Source organism: Aethalodelphis obliquidens, unplaced genomic scaffold (assembly GCF_003676395.1).
Source record: "Aethalodelphis obliquidens isolate GAN/ISIS:26980383/991018 unplaced genomic scaffold, ASM367639v1 scaffold43, whole genome shotgun sequence".
Taxonomy (NCBI): Eukaryota; Metazoa; Chordata; class Mammalia; order Artiodactyla; family Delphinidae; genus Aethalodelphis; species Aethalodelphis obliquidens.
The window spans coordinates 11,026,716-11,046,224 of record NW_020837987.1 but is presented as its reverse complement, the minus strand read 5'-3'; the positions used below and the strand labels follow the sequence as shown (position 1 = coordinate 11,046,224).

The 19,509-nt window shown below is 57.7% G+C and overlaps 1 protein-coding gene across 2 annotated transcripts; it reads right to left on the bottom strand.

Moving 5' to 3' along the window:
- Window positions 1-3,109: 3,109 nt before the first annotated feature.
- Window positions 3,110-12,805, bottom strand: BCL3 (BCL3 transcription coactivator). 2 transcript variants are annotated; one of them, XM_027079793.1, is made up of 9 exons: window positions 12,373-12,802; window positions 10,491-10,644; window positions 6,076-6,184; window positions 5,633-5,837; window positions 5,440-5,528; window positions 5,151-5,228; window positions 4,360-4,527; window positions 3,874-3,991; window positions 3,110-3,736 (listed from the first exon to the last, which is right to left on the bottom strand). In XM_027079793.1, exons 1-9 carry the CDS (start codon window positions 12,626-12,628, stop codon window positions 3,549-3,551), a joined length of 1,365 nt encoding a protein of 454 aa, XP_026935594.1. In that variant the 5' UTR covers window positions 12,629-12,802; the 3' UTR covers window positions 3,110-3,548. The 2 variants fall into 2 exon arrangements, with proteins under 2 accessions (XP_026935594.1, XP_026935593.1); XM_027079792.1 differs by having other exon boundaries at window positions 3,110-3,991; window positions 12,373-12,805.
- Between the last annotated feature and the right edge of the window lie 6,704 nt (window positions 12,806-19,509).

Below are 19,509 nucleotides of genomic sequence, written 5' to 3'. Positions count from 1 at the left end.
GTTTCCATGTGTGGAGAGGCCAGATCCTTTGTTTTAGAGAAGTAAGTTACCAAGGTCAGGGCCGGGTTCAGCTTCTGAACCGGGGGATAGTTTCTCACACACAAAGAGGCACATCACCTACAGTCTGGACCCACAGATACAAGGAGATCTTGACACACACTCCAGGCTGGTGATGGGGCTGGCACCTACACTCTCATCAAATCCTCATCAACCCATCAGCCCTCAGACGTGGGCATTATTCGCATTTTACAGATGCGGAAACGGAGGCTCGGGGCCTGAAGTCGCCTGATCAAGGTCACATGGCTAGAGAATGGAAGGGCTGGACTCGAACTCAGTTCTAACTCCGGGGCCTGTGCTCTCAACGACACACCACCTGTAATCTTGCAGCCTTTCCACACACACATGCGTGTGCACACACAGAATAATAGGCACAACCACATACAACCTTCCTGTGAGTCAAGAGGGCCCAGCGACTATGAGCGTGGGTCTAGGAGGCAGGAGACCTGGCCTTGGATGGGCAACTTGCTCTCTCTGAGTCTCAGTTTTCTCATCTGGAATATGGGTACCATCATGGTCAATACATGGCTGCTAATATTTGCTCCCAAACTGGTCACACAGTGTGACAGGGGACCAGACACAGCCACAAAGAATCACAGACACCATAATGCAATGGGGAGTGGGTGAGGCTCACTCATTCCACCATCACTTCTCAGGGGTCTGCTCCGTGCCAGGCAGTGTGCTGGCTGCTGTGGGTAGGGCAGCAGGAGGAAACTGTCCTCCCAGGGCTCATGGTCTGCTGGAGAGACAGTCACTGCACATGACCTTGCTCATGTGGTGGGATTATCACGTGGGAAGTTCTCACACACAGCTGCTTGCGAGGCCCAACAGTCACCCTCTGTAGTGGGTTGAGCGGTGGCCTCCCACAAAGATATGTCCCCATCCTTACCCCCCAAAACCTTTAAATGTGACCTTATTTGGAAAAAGCGTCTTTGCAGATGCACTTAAGGTTAGGATCTCAAGATGAGATCATCCTGGATTACCTGGGTGGGTTTAGGGCTAAACCCAGTGACAATTGTCCTTATGAGAGCCAGAAGAGAAGACACAGACACACAGCAGAGGAAGCCATGTGAAGATGGAGGCAGCGATTGGAGAGATGCAGCCACAAGCCAAGGAATGCCAGCAGCCACCTAGGATCCTCCCCTAGAGCCTTTGGAGGGAGTGTGGCCCTGCCGACACCTTCATTTTGAACTTCTGGCTTCCAGAACTGTGAGAGAATAAATTCATTTTGAGCCATCTAGTTTGTGGTCATTTGTTACAGCAGCCCTAGGAAACCAACATGTCTTCCAAATCAGGCAGCTCTAGGGACACCATAGCCCAGAGGCAGCATCAAAAGCACTGGCACATGGCTTCCCTGGTGGCGCAGTGGTTGAGAGTCCGCCTGCCGATGCAGGGGACGTGGGTTCGTGCCTGGTCCGGGAAGATCCCACATGCCGCGGAGCGGCTGGGCCCGTGAGCCCTGGCCGCTGAGTCTGCGCGTCCGGAGCCTGTGCTCCACAACGGGAGAGGCCACAGCGGTGAGAGGCCCGCGTACAGAAAAAAAAAATTGGGCTACCCAGTCAGAGCTGCCCCAGAAGTGCGTGTACATGGATGTGTGTGCGTGTGTGTACACACACGCACACACCCCTAGCCTAGACGCAACAGTGTCTCCTAGGAAGATGTTAAGGCAGTGGGCCCCACAGATACAGCATGTTGTGGAGTCACCGCAGCAGAAATGCTCACAATCACCAAGACATACAGAGACCCAGAGGCCCAAGGAGGGCCCGCCAGACTGAAAAACCCACACTCAGCATCACTCGGAAACACAAACACATGGTCACTCAAGAAGACCAATAGAATGGGACCAAGGTTGCCAGCTTCTCCCAAAGGACACCCCTTTCTCCAAGGCTGGAGGCACTGGGGGCTGACATGGGGTCCAGCCCTTTCTTGGGGGGTCCAGCTTGTCCTTGCCCCCCCATTGTACATCCATCTTCCCTTCCCAACGGGCAAATCCCTGTAACAAATCACTTATCCATATACCCACCGCTTAGTGATGTTGCTTCTCTGATCGAATAGAGACTCCGATGATATTTACATCCTAACCCCTGGAACTCTGTGAATGTTACTTCATATGGCAAAAGGGATTTGGCAGCTGTGAGGAAGTTAAGGGTCTTGAGATGGGGGAGGTTATCCTGGATTATCTGTGGGCACCTGGGGGAATCACAGGGTCCTCCTAAGAGGGAAACGGAAGATCAGAGTAGATGTACAGATAGAAGCAAGAAGGTGCTGTGATACAAGGAAGGGGCCATGAGCTAAGGAATGCAGGCGGCCTCTGGGAGCTGGATAGTGCAAGGGACCAGATTCTCCTCTAGAGCTTCCAGGAGGAACCAGCTCTGCTGACACTTTGACTTTGGTCCAGTCAAGTTGATTTTGGACTTCTGACCTCCAGAACTACAAGCGGATGAATCTGTGCTGTTTTAAGCTGCTGAATCTGTGGTGCTTTGTTACTGTGGTAACGGGAAATGAATGCAAACCCTGACTGATACGTAAGAGACGCGTCCAGACGGTCAAAAATATATATGTATGTCAGGGGGGCCCTGGAGCCACTGAATCAAAATGTGACACACCAAGTGAGGCAGTCACATAGAAACAATCACACGATGACCGCAGGTCTCAACGTTAGGAACACTCACAAATGCTACACGCACGGAGACCCAGAGGCAACTGGCATCAACAGCTTACCACAGGTACACAATTGGGGGGAACCAGCTGTGGTACACAGGGACCCACAAACCGCAGAATCCTTCAGAAGCACACACACACACACATGCACTATGGAATCCAACAGGGTCCTCTGGAAAGATGTCACACTTCACGTCGTCCCCAGAAACAATGGCACAGTGACACAATGACAGAACATTTACAACACACCGTAAGTCCTAGAGTTGCCCACACATGTCACTGTCAGTCTGAGACTCACACAGAGTCAGCTGGATACAGCACCCAGGTGGGCACACACACAAACACACTTCCTCCAGACCTCCTCATGAAAGAGGCCTAGCAAAGCCAGGGATATGGTACAAAAATAGTTTATTACAAAAGAAATTCAACCAAAAAGCCTAATAATTTACATTGATATCAGTGCCTGGCTACAGCCCATCTCTCCCTCCTTACTGAACTGGGTAAAGGCCAGAGGGGAGGGCTGTTCCTTGGTTCCACCAGCTCTGGGAGAGGAGAAGGAAATGAATGATTGGGTGAAGTTCCAGATGGGAGACCGGTGCCTGAGAATAATAGGGTAAGAGTCCCGGGCTGGGGGTGGGGATGAGATGGGGGCATATCCATGCTGAGAAGAGGGGGGCGGTTATGGGTAAATATATGTGCCTCTGTGCAAATCCTGGTCCAGAAGATGGGGGGGGGGGGCAGAGTGAGATCTTCACAGTTTCCAGGAGGGCCGACCCCATAGGGCAGCGAGGTCCCTCCTCATGAGTCCGAGATCTGCCCCCCCATCCCTCTCAGCTACCTCCTGGAGCTGGGGAGGGGGGCACCGGCCGGCCAGGGGCTCGGAGGACCCCGGCATAGGGCAGGAAGGTCGGTGGAGATGAGGCAGGAAGGAAAAAATTGGGGGGAACCATGGGGAATCCAGGGGGGTCCTTGGGGGGAGACTGGGAGGGCGAGGAGGGTGGTGATGCTGACAGAAGACCTGTGGGAAGAGAAGAGAGAGGAGGGGTGAGGGCAGCGAGAGGCTGGATCCAGGGGGAAGGGGGCTGGGGACCCCCACTCCTGGGTTCTGAGGGAGGGCGGAGCTGGGCTGCTGGAAGTTGGGAGCCGGTTTCTCACCATTGGAGCTGAGGCGGCTGCTGCTCTCAGGGGAGGTGGTGGCACTCCGGTCAGGGGAGGGCTCTGGCTGGCATGCAGGAGCAGCCCGTGTGGCCTTCCCTCTCAGGATGTCGATGACCTGCGGGGCGATGCGGGGGTGGGGTCATCACCAGGCCACCCCTGCCCACACAGCCCTGCTTCTCTCCATCTCTCCTACCTCACGGGGTCTCCTAGCTCAGGGAGCACCGCCTCTTTCTCAGTACGTGCAGGGGGACAAGTCACTTCCTTTCTTTGTGCCTCAGTCACTCCTTTGTCTAGAACTCACACCCACGCCCTCAGGCTCACCGGCTCGCCTCCACGCCCTGGCACAGACGCGCACACGCCCACCGCCGCATCCCCTGCACGCACGTGCCCACTCACCTGTCACATCCGCGAGGACCGGCGCTCGGGCACAGACACCCCTGAAACCCCTGTAACCCCCGCCGCCACCAGCGCGCACTCACTCACCCGGCGGCTGCGCGCCACCATGAGCGGCGTGTCGTTGTGGCAGTTCTTGAGGCCGCTGTCTGCGCCGCTGCGGACCAGCGTGCGCACGAGCGGGAGGAGCCCGCGGCCTGACGCCGAGTGCAGCGCCGAGCTGCCCGAGTACATTTGCGCGTTCACGTTGGCGCCGTGCTGCGGGCGGGGAGGCGCGGGTCAGGACCACCGCCAGGTCCCGGTGGAGCGGGGGGAGGGGGGCGGAACCCTGGGGGCGGGGCTACAGTGAGGGGCGGGGCCGGCGTGAGGGTGGGAATCACAACCTGGGGCGGGGCCAGATCGGGGTTGGGTGATAGAAGGGTAGAAGTTGGAAACAAAGGCGGGACAGAGCGGGATTGGAGAGGCGGCGCCGAATCAACCAGAGCTGGACTCGGCAGCCCCGGCCAAAGCAGGGGCGGAGTCAGAGAAGGGAAGGGTCCAGAGTCTGGGCCTGATCCTGGACGGAGTCGGGGAGGAAGGACAGCGCGGGGACAGGGCCAAAGCCGGAAGGCAGGGTCAGCAAGACTCTAGGTGGTTGGGGCCTGGGACGTTTTGGGGCCGGAGGAGGGATGGGAGAAGACCCGGGACTAGTTCGTAGCCTGGAGGGGTGAAGTCCTAGGGTTGACAGAACGAGGCCTAGAAGGAAAGGTCGGGGCTGGAAGCGCAGCAAGAGCAAGAGCCAGAACTGGAAGGCGGCGTCGGTGGCAGGGATGGGGCGACAGCCGGGTGGTGTCAGAGGAAAGGGTGGGCGAGAGGCCACGGGCAGGGGCCGCCTTACCCACCTGTAGCAGCAGCTGCACCATGCTAAGGCTGTTGTTTTCCACGGCGTGGATGAGTGGGGAGCGGCCGCTCTTAATGTCCTGCGGCAGGGCGGGGAGGTTTTAAGCGTCTCCTAGCACTGCCCAAACAGCCGGCGGCCCGCATCCTAACCGCTGGGTCCAGCATCTCAATCCCCTTAGATTCTTCAAGCCCCACCCCACCCATTCGGGCTCTCTCCCACCCAAGCCCCGCCCCGTTGGCCCCGCCCCCTTTGCTCCTCTTGGCCCCTCCCCCCGGCCCAATCGCGCTCACCACCGCGTCGATGTCCGCGCCGTGCTCCAGCAAGAGCAGCACCGCTTCTTGGCACTCGGTGTTCACGGCCACGTGCAGGGCGGTGAGCCCTGAAGGAGAGGGAGGCTCAGTTAAACCTGGGCCTGGGGCTTTGCAGCCTCAGGACTCCAGGTCCTGCCGGACAGCCCCACCCCGCGCCCGGGTAGATGCTCACCGTCGTAATTGCGGGCCTCCAGGTCCATGGTGCCCCCGGCCGCGCTGTCCAGCAGGGCCCGCAGGCAGGCCGGGCTGCGGTGCTCGCAAGCTAGGTGCGCTGCCGTCTGGCCGTGGCGGTCCAGTGCCATGGGGCTGGCACCGGCCATCACCAGGAGCCGGACCACAGACGGCAAAGTGGTGATCACAGCCAGGTGTAGCGGTGTCTGGGGAACAGAGACTGTGAGGGACCCGTTCCCTGCCCTGCGTCCCAGTCCTGCCTTCCTCAGAATTCCTGAGTCCTGACCCCCAGCTGTAGTCTTAGGCAGCAACCAGAAATCTGGAGCACCTCGTCCCTCAGATTCAAGAGTCAGGGCCCCCAGCTCTTCTTCCCGTAGGAAACAGGAGTCCGGGTTCCCAGACCCCTCTCCCATTAGATCCAGGCCCCCAGGTCCCCAGCCGCACCTGCCGGAGGTTGTTGTAGATATCCAGCTCCCGGCCGCCATGCTGGAAGAGGTTGACTAGCCGATGCACAGCTGGTAGATTGCCCTGCACCACCGCAATGTGGAGTGGCCTGGGGGTGGAGGATCACGGGCGTTAGAGGCTGGTCACCTCTCAGCCCATACTCTCAGCAGTGCTAACTCCAAAATGCGCAGGATACTTTAGAAGTGTCTCTAGAATCCAACCACTGCTCCCCACCCCCACTCCCTCCATCCTGTCAGGCACCACCATCTCCCCTCCTGGACTGCCCTCTCCTCGCTGGCCTCCCTGCTTCCATCCTGCTCTACTGTCTGTCGCTCACATAGCAGCTAGAGGGACCCTTTTAGACCCTAAGTCAGGTCATGCCCCTTTTCTGCACAGAATCCTCAGAGTAAAGTCCTCACCGTGGCCCACAGGCCCTGTGTGATCTTGTTTCCTGCTCTTCAGTTCCTTTTGATATCATCTCTGTCCACTCTCCTCAGCCCACTCTGGCCACTAGCCTCCTTGGTGTTCCTCAAACATACCAAGCATGCTTGCCTCCTAGGCCTTTGCACTGGCTGTTCCCTCTGCTGGGAAGAGTCTTCCCCCCATACCTGCGGGACTAGCTCCCCTCATTTGGGCCTCTGCTAAAATGGTACAGCAGCGGCTCCCTCCCCCACCCCCGGCTTTATTTTCCTCCAGTTCATCACCTGATGTGGTACACTTTACTTGTTTCCTGTCTGAATCTCCCCCGATAGAATGTCAACTCCACCAGGGTAGAGCGTTTGGTGTGCTTCCATCACTGCCCAGCGCCTAGGACAGCGGCTGGCGCTGAGCAGGTGCTCCACAAACACGCTCTGAATAGATGAGTCCCTCTCAATGATCCCTGGCCATCCTTGAAGCTGGTAACCACATTCCCACCCCACTCAAGGCCACAGTTTTCTCATCTGTGGAATGGGTGGGGATGAACTCGATACCACCATCAAGGTCTCCATCAGTGGTGACTGGAGATCACGGTCAGCCTCCATCCCAAGAGTACGTATTTTGCCCAGAAGGGAGGTGGGACAAACTAGTCACTGTTTGGGAAGCTGGACTGTGCAACCCAGGTCCCCCCCCCACACACACCACTTCTGGACTGAAGGACTCATTCCCTCAGCTTCTGGGAAGGTTGTCAGCTCTCAGCTCTCTCTGGGAATTACCCTCCGCTGAAAAGAGCTGCTTGCCCAGGTCATGGGGGTGAGGTGGGTAGATGCCACCCAATGGCATCCAGTGACTGGTCCGTGTGGGTGTCGAAGGCCTGGGCTTCTGGCCCCAACTCTGAAGGCCACTCCAGCTGCAACATTCCCTGTGGGATAACTGAGGCCCTGATGAAACTACGTAGCAGCTCAAATTCTCCCTGTGCGCAGTCCTGCTTCCTCCATCTCTGTAGGCGCTGATCTGGATAACACTTTCCAATAAACTTCCTGCCCCTTCCCAGGGCCCCGAGCCTGGAAGAGCCATTTAGAGCTGAGAGCAATCTGGGACCACTGTATGGGGTGGGGGACATTAGCGCTGAGGGCACAAGGCTGACTGGAGGTACACAGTCCCTACAACCTTTCTTTAAAGGCCATTTTCTAGAGCAACTTCTTTCTCACCCACCACTGCTTGCTGACAAACCAGAGTGTGGCTAAGAGAGGTGAACCGCGGTTCTCCCAATTGTGGAATTTGCATCTAGAATCCAGCTCCCTAGGTACTGGAGGCAGAGAAATCCTGCAGCCCTGGAGGCTCTGCCGGGGCTGAGTAGGCCGGCGCTGCAAATTGCGTTACAAGTCTCTCTAGCTGTGCGCCTAGGCGGCCCTTTACAGCCTCGGGTTTCTCCTCCGTAAAGTATAGCCTACAAGAACGCCCATCTCCCAGTAGGAGATTATGCAGGTGTAACGCTGAACCTGGATCCTGAGCCGAGACAGCCAAATTTAAAAAGAAATCTTGGGGGAGGGGTCGGAGCTGGGCCAGGGCCCCCTTGGGAAGGGCTCCCTCCCCTCCCTGCATCTCCCAGGACGCCCGGCCTGGGTCCCCTTCGGGGCGGGAGGGGTTAAGTGAGGGCAGAGGGAGAAAATTATTTCAGAGAAACCGTCCAGGCCTGAGTTCCCATAAACGCGCGGGCCGCAGGGGGTGGGGCGGGGCTGGAGGAAGTGGGGACGGGAGGGGCGGCCCAGCCCTCGGACTTCCAGTAACAGGTCTGCTGGGCGGGGCTCCGCTTCCTGCTCCCGGGGGAGGGAAGCCTGTCTCGTCGGGGATCTACCCCGGCCACCCGGACACCCCAACTTCCATCCTCGAATAGGGCGGAGAGGGGAGCCTAATCCAAAGCGATCTAGTTACCCTGGGCGTAAGGGCCCCAACTTCTCCAGCCAGAGGACCCCTCTGGAACTCCACCCTCCAGGGCTCCGACTCCAGCTGGCTCCCTAACCCCCACATCTTGGCATCCATCCCCAAGATCTCTTGGGACCCGGGAATACGGTGCCCTAACTCATTGCGGATACGAACTTTCCCCTTCCCTCCGAGTTCTAGATCCCCAAGCTGCCCTGCCCGCTGCTCCTTACCCGCTCAGGGGTCACGGAAGGCAGTCCCCCAACCTCTGCTCTCTGGGACTCAGAACGCGTTCCCCCCTCTCTTGGAGACCCAGACTTCCATCTCCCCAGTGCCTCCTGACTTCTTGGTGGCGGGGGGTGGGGGTGGGGGGTGGGGAGGTTGTCCGAATGCCCTGAGATCTTACTCCCTTGAATCCCTAGAAGTTCAGCCTCCCAACCACAGCTTTGCCGTTCCAGGGACCCAGACCTAGCGTGTCCCCCCTCCCGCGCCCCCGCCTGGCCTGTGCCTGCTGCCCATTCCGGTAAAGTCTCGGCCCCAGCGGAAGGGGTTAAGGTTAGAGGGAGCGCCAGGAGGGGGAGGCTGTGAGTGAGTGACGGGTGCTGACGTGGGGGAGGCAGAGCAGCTGGGCTGCGGTCAGGTTCTGCGGGAAGGGATTTCCCCCAACAGGCAGCTGAGGCAGAAGTGTTTGCTTTGGGGGAGAGTGGGGAGGGCGGGGAGGGCGGCTGGGGTGTGGGGCTGGAGACTGGTGTGCCAGGTCGCCTCTGCACCCTGCTTTCACAGGTTGCAAACAAATCACCCCTGGGGACGGATACAAATTAAATCTATTTCACTGATGACCCCAGACGTACCCAGAGTGGGCGGGAACTAGCTTTACCGAGCCCTGTATATGTATATCTCAGGCACTTCCTCCTGCTTGGGTTCACAAGGATAAGTCCACGACAACCCTGGGAGCTCTGTTCAACCAACCAAAAGCCGCTCCCATGTACTGAGCACCTACCGTGTGCACCCCCCTCCGTTCTATGCACTGTATGTACGTACATCACTGCACTGAATCCTAATTGTGATTATGAGCCCGGATTTCCAAATAGGGAAACTGAGGCTCGAGGATGTGAACACCCAGGAGCCAGTGGTGGAGGCCCCCCCCTTTCCTTGTAGAAATAGGCTAGTCCATCCCATCTCCACCTGTGGTTTCCAGTCCCCAAACCCCATTCCCAGACAATCGCTTTATAGAAATCATTTCATTTCTGCCTCACAGAGACCCTCATCTTATGCTTCCTGTTTTTACAGGGGGAAACTGAGGTAGAGAGGGGTGAGAAAGTGGCCGGCTGAGATTCAAACCGAGGTCGATAGAATAACAATAACCATGGCGGTCAAGTATATCGAGTGCTTACTGTGTGCTAGGCCCTCCCGTGCAGGATTTCTCAGCAGCTTCATGCTGCTCGGAAGCATGGCCCCTCAAATGGCAGATGATAAAACCATGAGATTTGGGAAGTCAACTTAAGGAGTCATCAAGTTAATTTAGTGGGCTATGACCAGGAAACCATGACATAAGACTAGAATAGAAAATCCCAAAGTAGATCCCAAGTCGTAAGGGTGAGTGTTGTTTTGTTCTGTGCAATTTTTATTTCAAGTTTATATGTGCGTGTGTGTGCTGGGTTTAGTAAAAAGCAATAACGATAATAATACCAGTAATTAACACATATGGAACAGGCAATCTGCGAGGCTCAGTGCTAGGAGTTTAACATGTATAGTTCGTAGAATAAATTGGTCAGTGAGATGTCTTCCTCAGTTTGGGATTTTGATAAAACATTTGAAGCCCACTGCTCCAAAAACACTCCTGGGAGGTAAGTGCTCTCAGGGTGCCCAATTTTTCAGAAGAGGAAACTGAGGTCCAGAGAGGGAAAGGGGCTAGCTCAGAGTCACACAGCAGTGGAGACAGGGTTCTAACTCAGGTGCAGGTAACTTGAAAGCCCACGCTGAGTGCCCCTGTGCTGTGGTGGGTGGGTGAGGTATGTGGAAGGTTGGTCTCCCCACTCCCTACTGCCCTCCATGAATGGGGGACTGTCACTCACGTGTCTCCGTCCTCATCCGCATGGGTGGCCATGGCGATGTCAGCCGACAGGGGGTGTTCCATGGAGCACATCATGGGGTACAGGGGTGTAGGCAGGTTCAGCAGAGGAAAGCGGGAGCCCATTGTTGGGGTGGGGTACAGGGACAGTAAAGGTCCTGGGCAAAGAAAGGACATGCGTGAGACCAAGCCCACAGATCCTCAACCCACTCCCCACCTCCCGGCCTTCACTACTGCGTGTCACCTGCCCTTTTTCCCAGGTCCATTTTGCATCTCCTACTGAGTCCTCAAGGTGCAAGACAAACTCCTCTACCGCATCCCTCCTCTGGGCTCCCGCAGCTTCCCCCAGCCTACCCCCCGCCCCAGCCCTGGACACTCTCACTGTCACATCTTTACTTGTGTCTGATGCCCCATCTCCCACTAGGCAGAGAGTCCCTTAAGGACTGAAGCCCCATCATCACTCAGCAGGGGGACCTCAGGGCCTGTTTGCTGAGTGAATTTGTGGCTGAGGGAGGTAAGGATGGATGAAGCACTGGATGTAGGGTGTGGGGTGACTGTGTACAGAGTTTGGGGAGAGGGAGTGCTGCCAGAAACATGTTCAGATCAAAGTGTTGGAAGGGACCATGGTAGCAGGCAAATCCATATCCACCCATCACACAGATGGGGAAAACTGAGGCCCAGGTTCTCATCGGGGGAATAGGAAAAAAGGAGAAGGCTGTGACCGGCCTCCTGATGCACAGCTTGAAGCTGTACTCTGAGGGGGTGGAAGGTGCAGAAACTGGGCACAGGTCTGGAGGCACTAGGCATGGGGTCTCTGCAGCTCTGAGGGTCACTCCGAGATCGTGAGGTGGGCACAGCTGTGGGAGGGGCCACCCCCTCCTGGAGGTCAGGGATGAAGACAGGATCGGGAAAATGGATTTTGGCCTTCTCTGTCATCTCCTGGTCCTTGGGGGTTCCCATTCCTGAACCCCCAAGTTTCCTGGTCCTTGCATGTCCAATACCAGGCCTTGACACCCTGAGGCCTTCTGCCCAGAGACCCCTGAATCCTTCTTCCTGGCTCTAAATCCTTGAGTCCCAGAAGTCCCCAGTCCTGCCCCCAATTCTTAGACTGAGCCCAAGCCCCCTAAGGCCACCTGACCTTGTGACCCCAGCGAAGACACTGGTCACTTGCAAGCACACAGAACTGGGTGCTCAGAACCGCAGATCTCTGGCCTGCTGGCTCCTTAAGGACCCCTGGTATCTGGATCGGTTTCCTTGGGTCCTTGTGATCCCAGATATTGGGGTGCTCAGAACTCCAACGCTGTTCTCCTAATTCCCATCGTCTCCCGATATCTTGGTTCCCGAGATTCTGACATCCGGGGATCCTTAATATCTGTCTCCTTAGAACCCCAGTCTCTGTGCCCCTGACTTCCTTTGACCCCACATATAGTTCGGGATGCCAAGACCCCAGTTTCTTGGGTCCAAGTGCTGATTCCTTATAACCCTAGATATGTGGGTTCTGAAGAGTTTATAATTCTGTGTTCCTGGGGCTTGATTCCCTGAGAACCCATTTCTGTACTGCTGTGCACTGTCTCCTAGCTCCCTATATGTGGCACTCGGACCCTGGGCTCTATCCCTCAGGGCCCCCTGACACCCAGCCTTCCTACAACCCCGATACCTGTGTCCCAAGGCACTGCTCCCTGAAGCTCCCATATCTGCACCCCTGGGACCTCAGGCTGTGCGCCCAGCTCCCCAGGAACCCCATATCTGTGCCCTTGGGACCTTGGCTTCTGTCCCTCAGCTGCCCGAGGCCCCGTATATTACGTCGGAGCTCTGCTCCTGGCTCCGGTAGTGACCCTCTGCACTGCCTGGCCCCCACCCGGCCATGACCCGCGGAAGCCACTCACCCTGGTAGTAAATTGCTTCTGGCCGGGCCAGGCCGTGGGGGGGCGCAGGCACCGCTGGCGTGTCTAAGCCACCGCGGAGGGGATCCGGGGGGACGATGGGGCCCACAGCGCCGCGGGGGGCGGCGGGCTCTGGGGAGGGCGCACGCAGAGGGCGCTTGCGGAGCGGCAGCGCGGCGCCTGGGGGTCCGGAGCCCTTGGGCCGGGTACGCAGGTCCACAGGCCCCTCGTCCATGGTCCCCGCGGGGCATCGGGGCATGGGGCCGCCGGGGACGGCGGCCGAGCGGGCGGCCGGAGTGCGGCTGGGTTGGCGGCACGGGAGGGTGGCTGCGCCGAGCGCCGGGACTTCCCCTGCTGCCGGCTGAACTGAAGGGACTTTTGTCGGCCCGGGCGGTGCCGACAGCCTGCCTCCCCGCCCCCGGCCCCCCCGGGGCCACCCGTCCGCCCCAGGGGTTTCCTGGACCCGCCGCCGCTCCCGCCGTCCCGCGGTGCAGCCTGCAGAGCGCCCCGCCCGCGCCGCGCCCCGCGCCCGCCCCCTCCCAGCCCCGCGGCGCCCGGAGCGGCCGGGTCTTGGCGTGGGGCGGGGGGTGGGTGGGAAGAAGGCGGGGTCGCGGGTTGCGGGGTCCCCACCCCTGCGGCTGCGGGCGTCAGGCTCCGTCTCCGCTTTTTTGTCTTTCTGGCTATAGGCCTCTGTATCTCTCAGTCTGGCTTTCGGGTCTGGATAGATGTCTCTCTATCTCTGTGTCTCTGTTCTCAGTGTCTCTGTCTCTATCGTCTCTTTGCTTCCCTCACCATCTCTCTGTCACTCGAGTGCTGTCTGCTCTCAGCCTCTCCTCCAGGGAGGCAATTCCCTGAGGCCCTGGGGTCGCTAAGACGCGGGTTCGATTCCCTACTCCTACTTCCTCGCTGGGTGACCTTGACCAGGCGCTTCCCTTCTGTGAGCCGTTTCCTCCTTTGTGGGAGCGAAAAGACGCACCCGGGGTAGGGACTACGCTCCGCAGGCGCCCAGGCACTATCCCTCAGCCTGCCCTGCCCCCATCTCCGCCTCCTCCTGTGCCTCCTCAGCTTTGGGTTTGAACTTCGTTGGGGGTGGTGTTCGGTGGGGAGTGCGCAGGGAAACAGTGAACGTGTTTCTTCCCGGCGGGGTCCCTGCACCCAGCCGGAGCCGCTGGGCACAGGGTGGGTGCTCCGGGAATCCTCGATGCACAGAGAAAGAAAGAGACGTGGCGAAAGGGGCATGGAGGTCGTGAGAGACTAAGGAGGAGGGAGACGGGGACATAGCAAGAGCCGCAGGGCCGCAAGACCAGAGTCACAGCGACCAAAGCCCGGGCCCGCGAGACGGGGGCCGTCTGGCTCCCCTTCTGCCCCACGTCCCGCTCCCATCCCGGGCGGGGTTGGTGGGTGGGGAACAGGCCAGGCTGGTTGGGGGCATGACTCAGAGGCAGGCAGGAGCTGCGGGCGGCTGGGCGGGGTGGTGTAAGCGGGGGGGAGGGAAGGGCAGAGGCGGGCTTCTCCCGTGTCCCCTCCCCGGCCTCCCTTCTCCCCGCCCCGGGGAGGGGCCCCAGTCGCGCGGGGCTTTCCCGGATTTCCCTGGAGGCGGGGCCGTCGCTGGGGTTGAGTGCCGGTCACGGAGTTACCGGAGGCGGAGCGGAAGGCTTTGGGGACCTAAGGGGGCCAGGGAATGGGTGCTGCACCTCGAGTCTGTCCAGGCGGCTCGCAGGGTCTCCCTGGTTCTGTGTGTCTCCCCATGTCTTTGCATCTTCATCCCCGGCCTCCCTCTCTCTGTCTCCAGCCCCGTCCCATATTTTTGTCTCGCGATCTCTGGCTGCGCCTCGTCTCCCCTTCCTGGGACCCTGAAAATGGGTGTGGGCCCCCGGTTCTCAGGAAGGGACTTTGCCCAAGACTGGGGCCCCACCCCAGTGGATCGTTAACCGGGATGTGAGGAGCAGCTGTGGGCTGACAGAAGCCTCACCCTTTTCCCCCCTTCTCTCCTTTCTGCCTCTCTGGATCTCCCCCTCGGCCGCCTGTAATGGGAGAGCATCTGGGGGCAAGACCTGGGTTCAAGTCCCACTTCCACCCCTTGTTGACAGTGGCCCTGAGACAGGTCATTTCTCTTGAGACTCAGTTTGTTCTTCTGGAAAATGGGGCTGATGTCACCCCCTGCCCGCAGAGTTGTGGCTACGAGGGAAAAGGTGAGGGAATTAGGGTGGTAAGTCTGGGGTCCCCGCCTACCCAGCCCTCACCTCCCGGGACTCTCAAACACAGGGGAGGGCTGGGATGTAGAGCACTGCCCTGCTGTACAGAGGGCAGCTGAGCCTCGGAGCAGCGGGGCCTGTCAAGGTGACGGCCCTAGGAAGTGGTGCTGGACGGCTGCCCAAGGCCCTCCCACTCCCGGGCTCCCTTGCGGCCGGTGGAGAAATGGCTGTGGGCCCAGATAGGGGGAAGGGGGTGTCTGCGCTCGGCCCACAGGGGCTCGGAGGGGCTGAGAGAGCGGGCGCTGGGGGTTCTGAGTCTGAGGATGGAGGAGGGATAAAAGAGTCTGAGGGAGGAGGTGAGGGTCTGAGGGAGAAGGAGAAGGTCTGAGGAGGACCAAGTGAGGACGGTGGCTCTGAGGGAAGAGGAGAGAGTGGGGGCGGCGGTTGGAGGATGAAAGATCTGAGGGAAGAGGAGGTTTGAAGAGGGTCTGAGGGTGGCGGGGGGAGGAGAAGGGAGGCCTGGAGTCAGCACCGCCCCGCAGCTGTCTCTGATTTCCCAGAATCTTCTGCTGCTCAGGAAAGTCCCAGCTCCCACAGCTGCCTCCCTTCAGTGTCGGGAACAGAGGATGAGGAACCAGGATGGCTCCCCCCTCCTTTCTCCCCTTGCCCCCTGTGCCCTCAGTGGGAAGGACCAGGGTCTCCCCTCTCTGGGCCTTGAGCTCTGGAGGTCCCCCACCGGTAGGGGCGGCCCCTGGATGAGTCCCAGAAACTTCCCAGAGAAGGCCCGGAAGTCCTGCCTGGTGTCTAACCACTTTCCCTCACACAGGCCACCCTTTGTACCTGTTCAGTACAGTACAGGTACTCCTGCCTCCTACTGCTTCTTCTCCCCTTGTCCTTCCCCAAACGTCCCTGGGGGAGGAAGGGCCACGATTATACCTGTTCAAGGTCCCAAGAGGGAAATGAAGTCCTAGCTAGAAGGCTGCGATCCTAGGACAGCTTTCTTGCTCTTGGTGGGGTCAGGGTGGGGGAGAGCTCAGTTCCTCCTAAGAGGAGAAGATTGGGCTGGTCAGACCCTAAGTTCCTCTTGGCTTCATTCCTGGGCCTTCTCCTCTTTGCTTCTGACTGAGGCCTGGGTATAAATCTTGTCTCGGGCTTTCATTAGCTTTGTCACTTGCAGCAATTATCTAACGTTACGGGGTCCCAGCTTCCTCATTTATAAAACAGACTAAACCAAGAAAATACGCTTCCATTCTGTAGGTCCTAAATTATAAAGTGCTCAATACAGCGTAGTGGCGATTGTCATTCTTCCTGTTATAACTTGGCATAGGGATAATAACAATGATTATTATTATTATCAATTGACCCAAATTTTCAACGGCAGGACCCATTTCATTGAGGAAATTAGGATTCAACATGCTGGGCTTAGAGACATGGGTTGGAGCCCTGGCTCTGCCATGTGCTGGCTGTGTGACCTTGGATAGGTAGCTTTCCCTCTCTGTGCCTTTGTCGTGACTTTAAGGTTGGGGATGTTAACAGCTTCTGCCTCTCAGGACTGCTCAGCAGATTGAGACCAGGTGTGCAGAATGGATGGCTGAATGAATGAATGATATCTGTTCTCGTCTCCACGTTGCCTGCCTTCACCCACCAGGCCAGGTCTTCCTTGTCACCGTTTTCCACCCAGAGATGAGACAAGATGGACATATTCAGTCTAGCTGAGCTCCCACTAGGAATTGACCCACTTCATTCTCTTGACACCTTGTGAGGAAAAGTCAACGAAAATCCCTATTTTACAGAGAAAGAAACAGGCACAAAGGAGTGAAGTCACTGCCTAGGGAAATGTGAGAGACAGGGGGAGTCATGTCTTTAAACCAGGTCTCTGTGATCCCAGCATCCTAGTTGCTGCACCACTTACCTGGGAGGGGTGGTCATTAGTCCCAGAGACCGCAGGCCTTCCCTCTCGGCTCTAATTCTAGACACTTCCTGGGAAGAAGTGGTTTAGATGGGGAAACTCAGGCACAGGAGAGGCAAGGTCACGGGCCCTGGGGTCTACACTCTCCCTACAGTGCTCTTCTGCAGGCCAGGGAGGGTTGCGCCAATGGAGAGAAGGTCACATTGCAGCAGGAGGGAATCAAGTTAGCTTTAAGAGAGGCTTGGGGAGAGCAAGTGAATTTTGCAGACAGAGGAAAACAGAGATGGTGATCGGGATGGGAAGGGACTTGCCCAAGGTCACACAGCCTCCCGTCTGGGCTCTGGGCTGCAAGTCCACCCTGGGTTGGCAGGCAGCTCTGTTCTCCGAGGCTCCGCCCCACCCCCAGGGGCGAGTGCAGGCCAGCTTCCTGGAGCATGCCCTGCACCTCCTGGTTCCTCCCCACCCTGGGGCCTTGGAGGCTACTGGAATCCCTGGCACTAGGCAGGATCAGCCCATCTGGGGCTTGGGCCAAGACTTAATCTTCCCTTTTCTCCCTCTTGCTGGGTCTGCACGCACTCTGCTGAGTCAGAGGATTGCAACATCCTCTCCAGGCGGGCTTTGAGACTGGACAGCCTCCCCGGCATTCACTGCCTTGATCAGACAGGGGCGACGTGGTGGGAGAGGTTTGTGGATATCAGCATCTGCCCTGGGCGGGGGTAGGGGGGGTGGTCAGGTTCTGGGAAGGTCAGGTGTAGGGCAGAGGGGTCCCAGTGAGCTGATGGTGGACAGTCAGGAGGTATAATGCTGAGCCTCAGTGTACTCATCTGTAAATGGGGCTCACTCTTTAATTGTGTGGGTTCAAACCCCAACTCTGGCACTTAGCAGCTGTGTGACTCTCGGCAAGTGACTTACCCTCTCTGAGCCTCAGTTTCCTCATCTATAAAATGGGGTAAAACAAGCACACATCTCACAGGATGGTCGTGAGGGTCAAATGAATGAACACACGTTGGCACAGGCTGGCATGGAGTAAGTTGTCAGTAAATGGAAGCTGTAATTTTCAGATAATTGCTGTTATTAATATAGGGTATGGGAGGGCTGCCACAGAGGCGCGCTGCTTGGATTCTCTTTTAAGAAAGGACTTGTGGCCCAGCTGCCAGGTGTGCAGTTGGCTAACAGTTGGCTCCTTCAACTTGGTCTGCCTCAGCTTGCCAACTGGGGACATGGTCTCCTGGGCAACCTCTGGCCATTAACAGAGCCAGGCAGGGTCGGAGGGTCTGGCCATTTCCACCCACTGTGGGATTCCTCTCATGGGCAGTCTTTGCTTCAGGGGCTCCCCCTGGGGCTGGCATCATGGCCTGATGGTCCCCCTCCCCAATTCTGCTTCCCCCACCCCCTTTTCTCATAAACATTTTGCCTTCCTAATTGTAAGCGTCTGCTGTCTGGGGAACCCCATCCACGACAATCGGTTTTGGAGTCAGACAACCTGAGTGTGAGTATCAGCTCAGCCTGAGTGGCTTTGGAGTGGCGTCTGATCTCTCTTGGCCTCAGTTTCCCCCTCTGAGTCATGGGGATGATAACATGATGGCCGAGAGGATCCAGTGAGTTAGCAATAGCGCCTTCAGCACTGTTGTCGCCGTCATCCTCATCTGTAAGGAGTGAGACGAATCGACTCTGGGTCTACCCAGAGTCTCTGGGTCTACCACTCTGCCAGTTTCCAGCCCTGTGGCCCTTGCCAAGTGCTTTGCCCTCTGAGCCTGGTCTGGCCCTCTGGGTCCTGCCTCTTCCATCAGACTAGCTCACTGAGTGGTGTAGCTTGAATCGGCCATCTTACTAGGAGCACTTAATGAGATTCCGTCTCGTCCCCAGTATTAAAGGGCAAGCTATGAATTACCCAGGAGGAAGCTGGTGTCTGCGTCACCCATCAGCCCAGCCAGTCCCTGGATGAACCCCCTCCTTCCCAAGCCCACCTTCCCAGGGCAGAGCACAGAGCCCATCTCTGAGGAAGGGACAGCACCTTCCCTGAAAAGCTGGCCTTTTCCCTGGAAGTCGGTGCCTCCCCAGCCCGAGGCCACAACCTCCCCTGCAGCCACCACAGCGTAAAAACACAGATGCGAAAGTTCCCCAGGCTCCTGGAAAAGCAGGTCACGCCAGGCCCTTCCTCATTTGAGCAGGGGCCCCGGTGGACTCACCTTCCCTGGCCCCATCCGCTGTCCCAGTCTGGGCCACCCCTGCCCTGTAGCACTTTCCCACAAGAGTGAGGATGGGGCGGGCGTGTCTCCACTACCCCTCCTGCCCCGTGGAATCAGTTCGCAGGCTGGGAGCGAGCAAATCACTGCACTGAAGCCTCCCAGCTGCTCAACCCTGGGCAGGCTCGGTTTCTACATCTGAAAGACTGGGGCTGGTCACCTGCAGCCCTGGCTCTGGGCTGGCTGGTGACAGCTGGGGTACACGAGACCTCTTACTGTCAGGCTTACTGTGGGAGGTGGGAGTGAGGGTTGGCTTGTGGCATCTCCTTTGGACATTACCCACCTCTGAACTTGTCACTTTGGCCTCCTGTGGTCACACGGTCACAGGACATTCGCTCGCTTCTGGGAAAATCAAATTGTATCGTGTGTTTCAGATCCCAAATTCTCTTCTGTGGCTTCTCACCGCACCCTCCTGCCCCAGCCTCAGGAATTTTGCCACCTGGAGAACCAAGTCATCTGAGGAACGGAGAGGTGTGGAATCATGGGATGAAAAAGAATATATATTTTAAAATTATGGACCATAATGTGGAGAATTGCGTGACATAGAATGTTCCATTTTGTGAACAGTTAGGCTCAGAAATGGTTCTGCCATTTCCTCAGAAGCCTCTTCAGAACTCACTTGCCTCTCCCTCCTCTCAAGGTAACTCATTCTTTTTTTTTAGATTTTTAAAATTTTACTTATTTATTTTTGGCTGCGTTGGGTCTTTGTTGAGGCTCTCAGGTTTCCTCTAGTTGTGGTGAGCAGGGGCTACTCTTCACTGCAGTGCGTGGGCTTCTCACCGCGGTGGCT

Bases quoted from the DNA above. Each gene is read 5' to 3' on its own strand.
- BCL3 (XM_027079792.1), bottom strand. From the start codon at position 12,628: ATGCCCCGATGCCCCGCGGGGACCATGGACGAGGGGCCTGTGGACCTG. The intron at 6,185-10,490 runs GTGAGTGACAGT...CTCCACCCCCAG, and splicing joins GCGGATGAGGACGGAGACAC to GCCACTCCACATTGCGGTGG. The intron at 3,992-4,359 runs GTGAGTGAGTGC...ATCGCCCCGCAG, and splicing joins TGGTGGCGCGCAGCCGCCGG to GTCATCGACATCCTGAGAGG.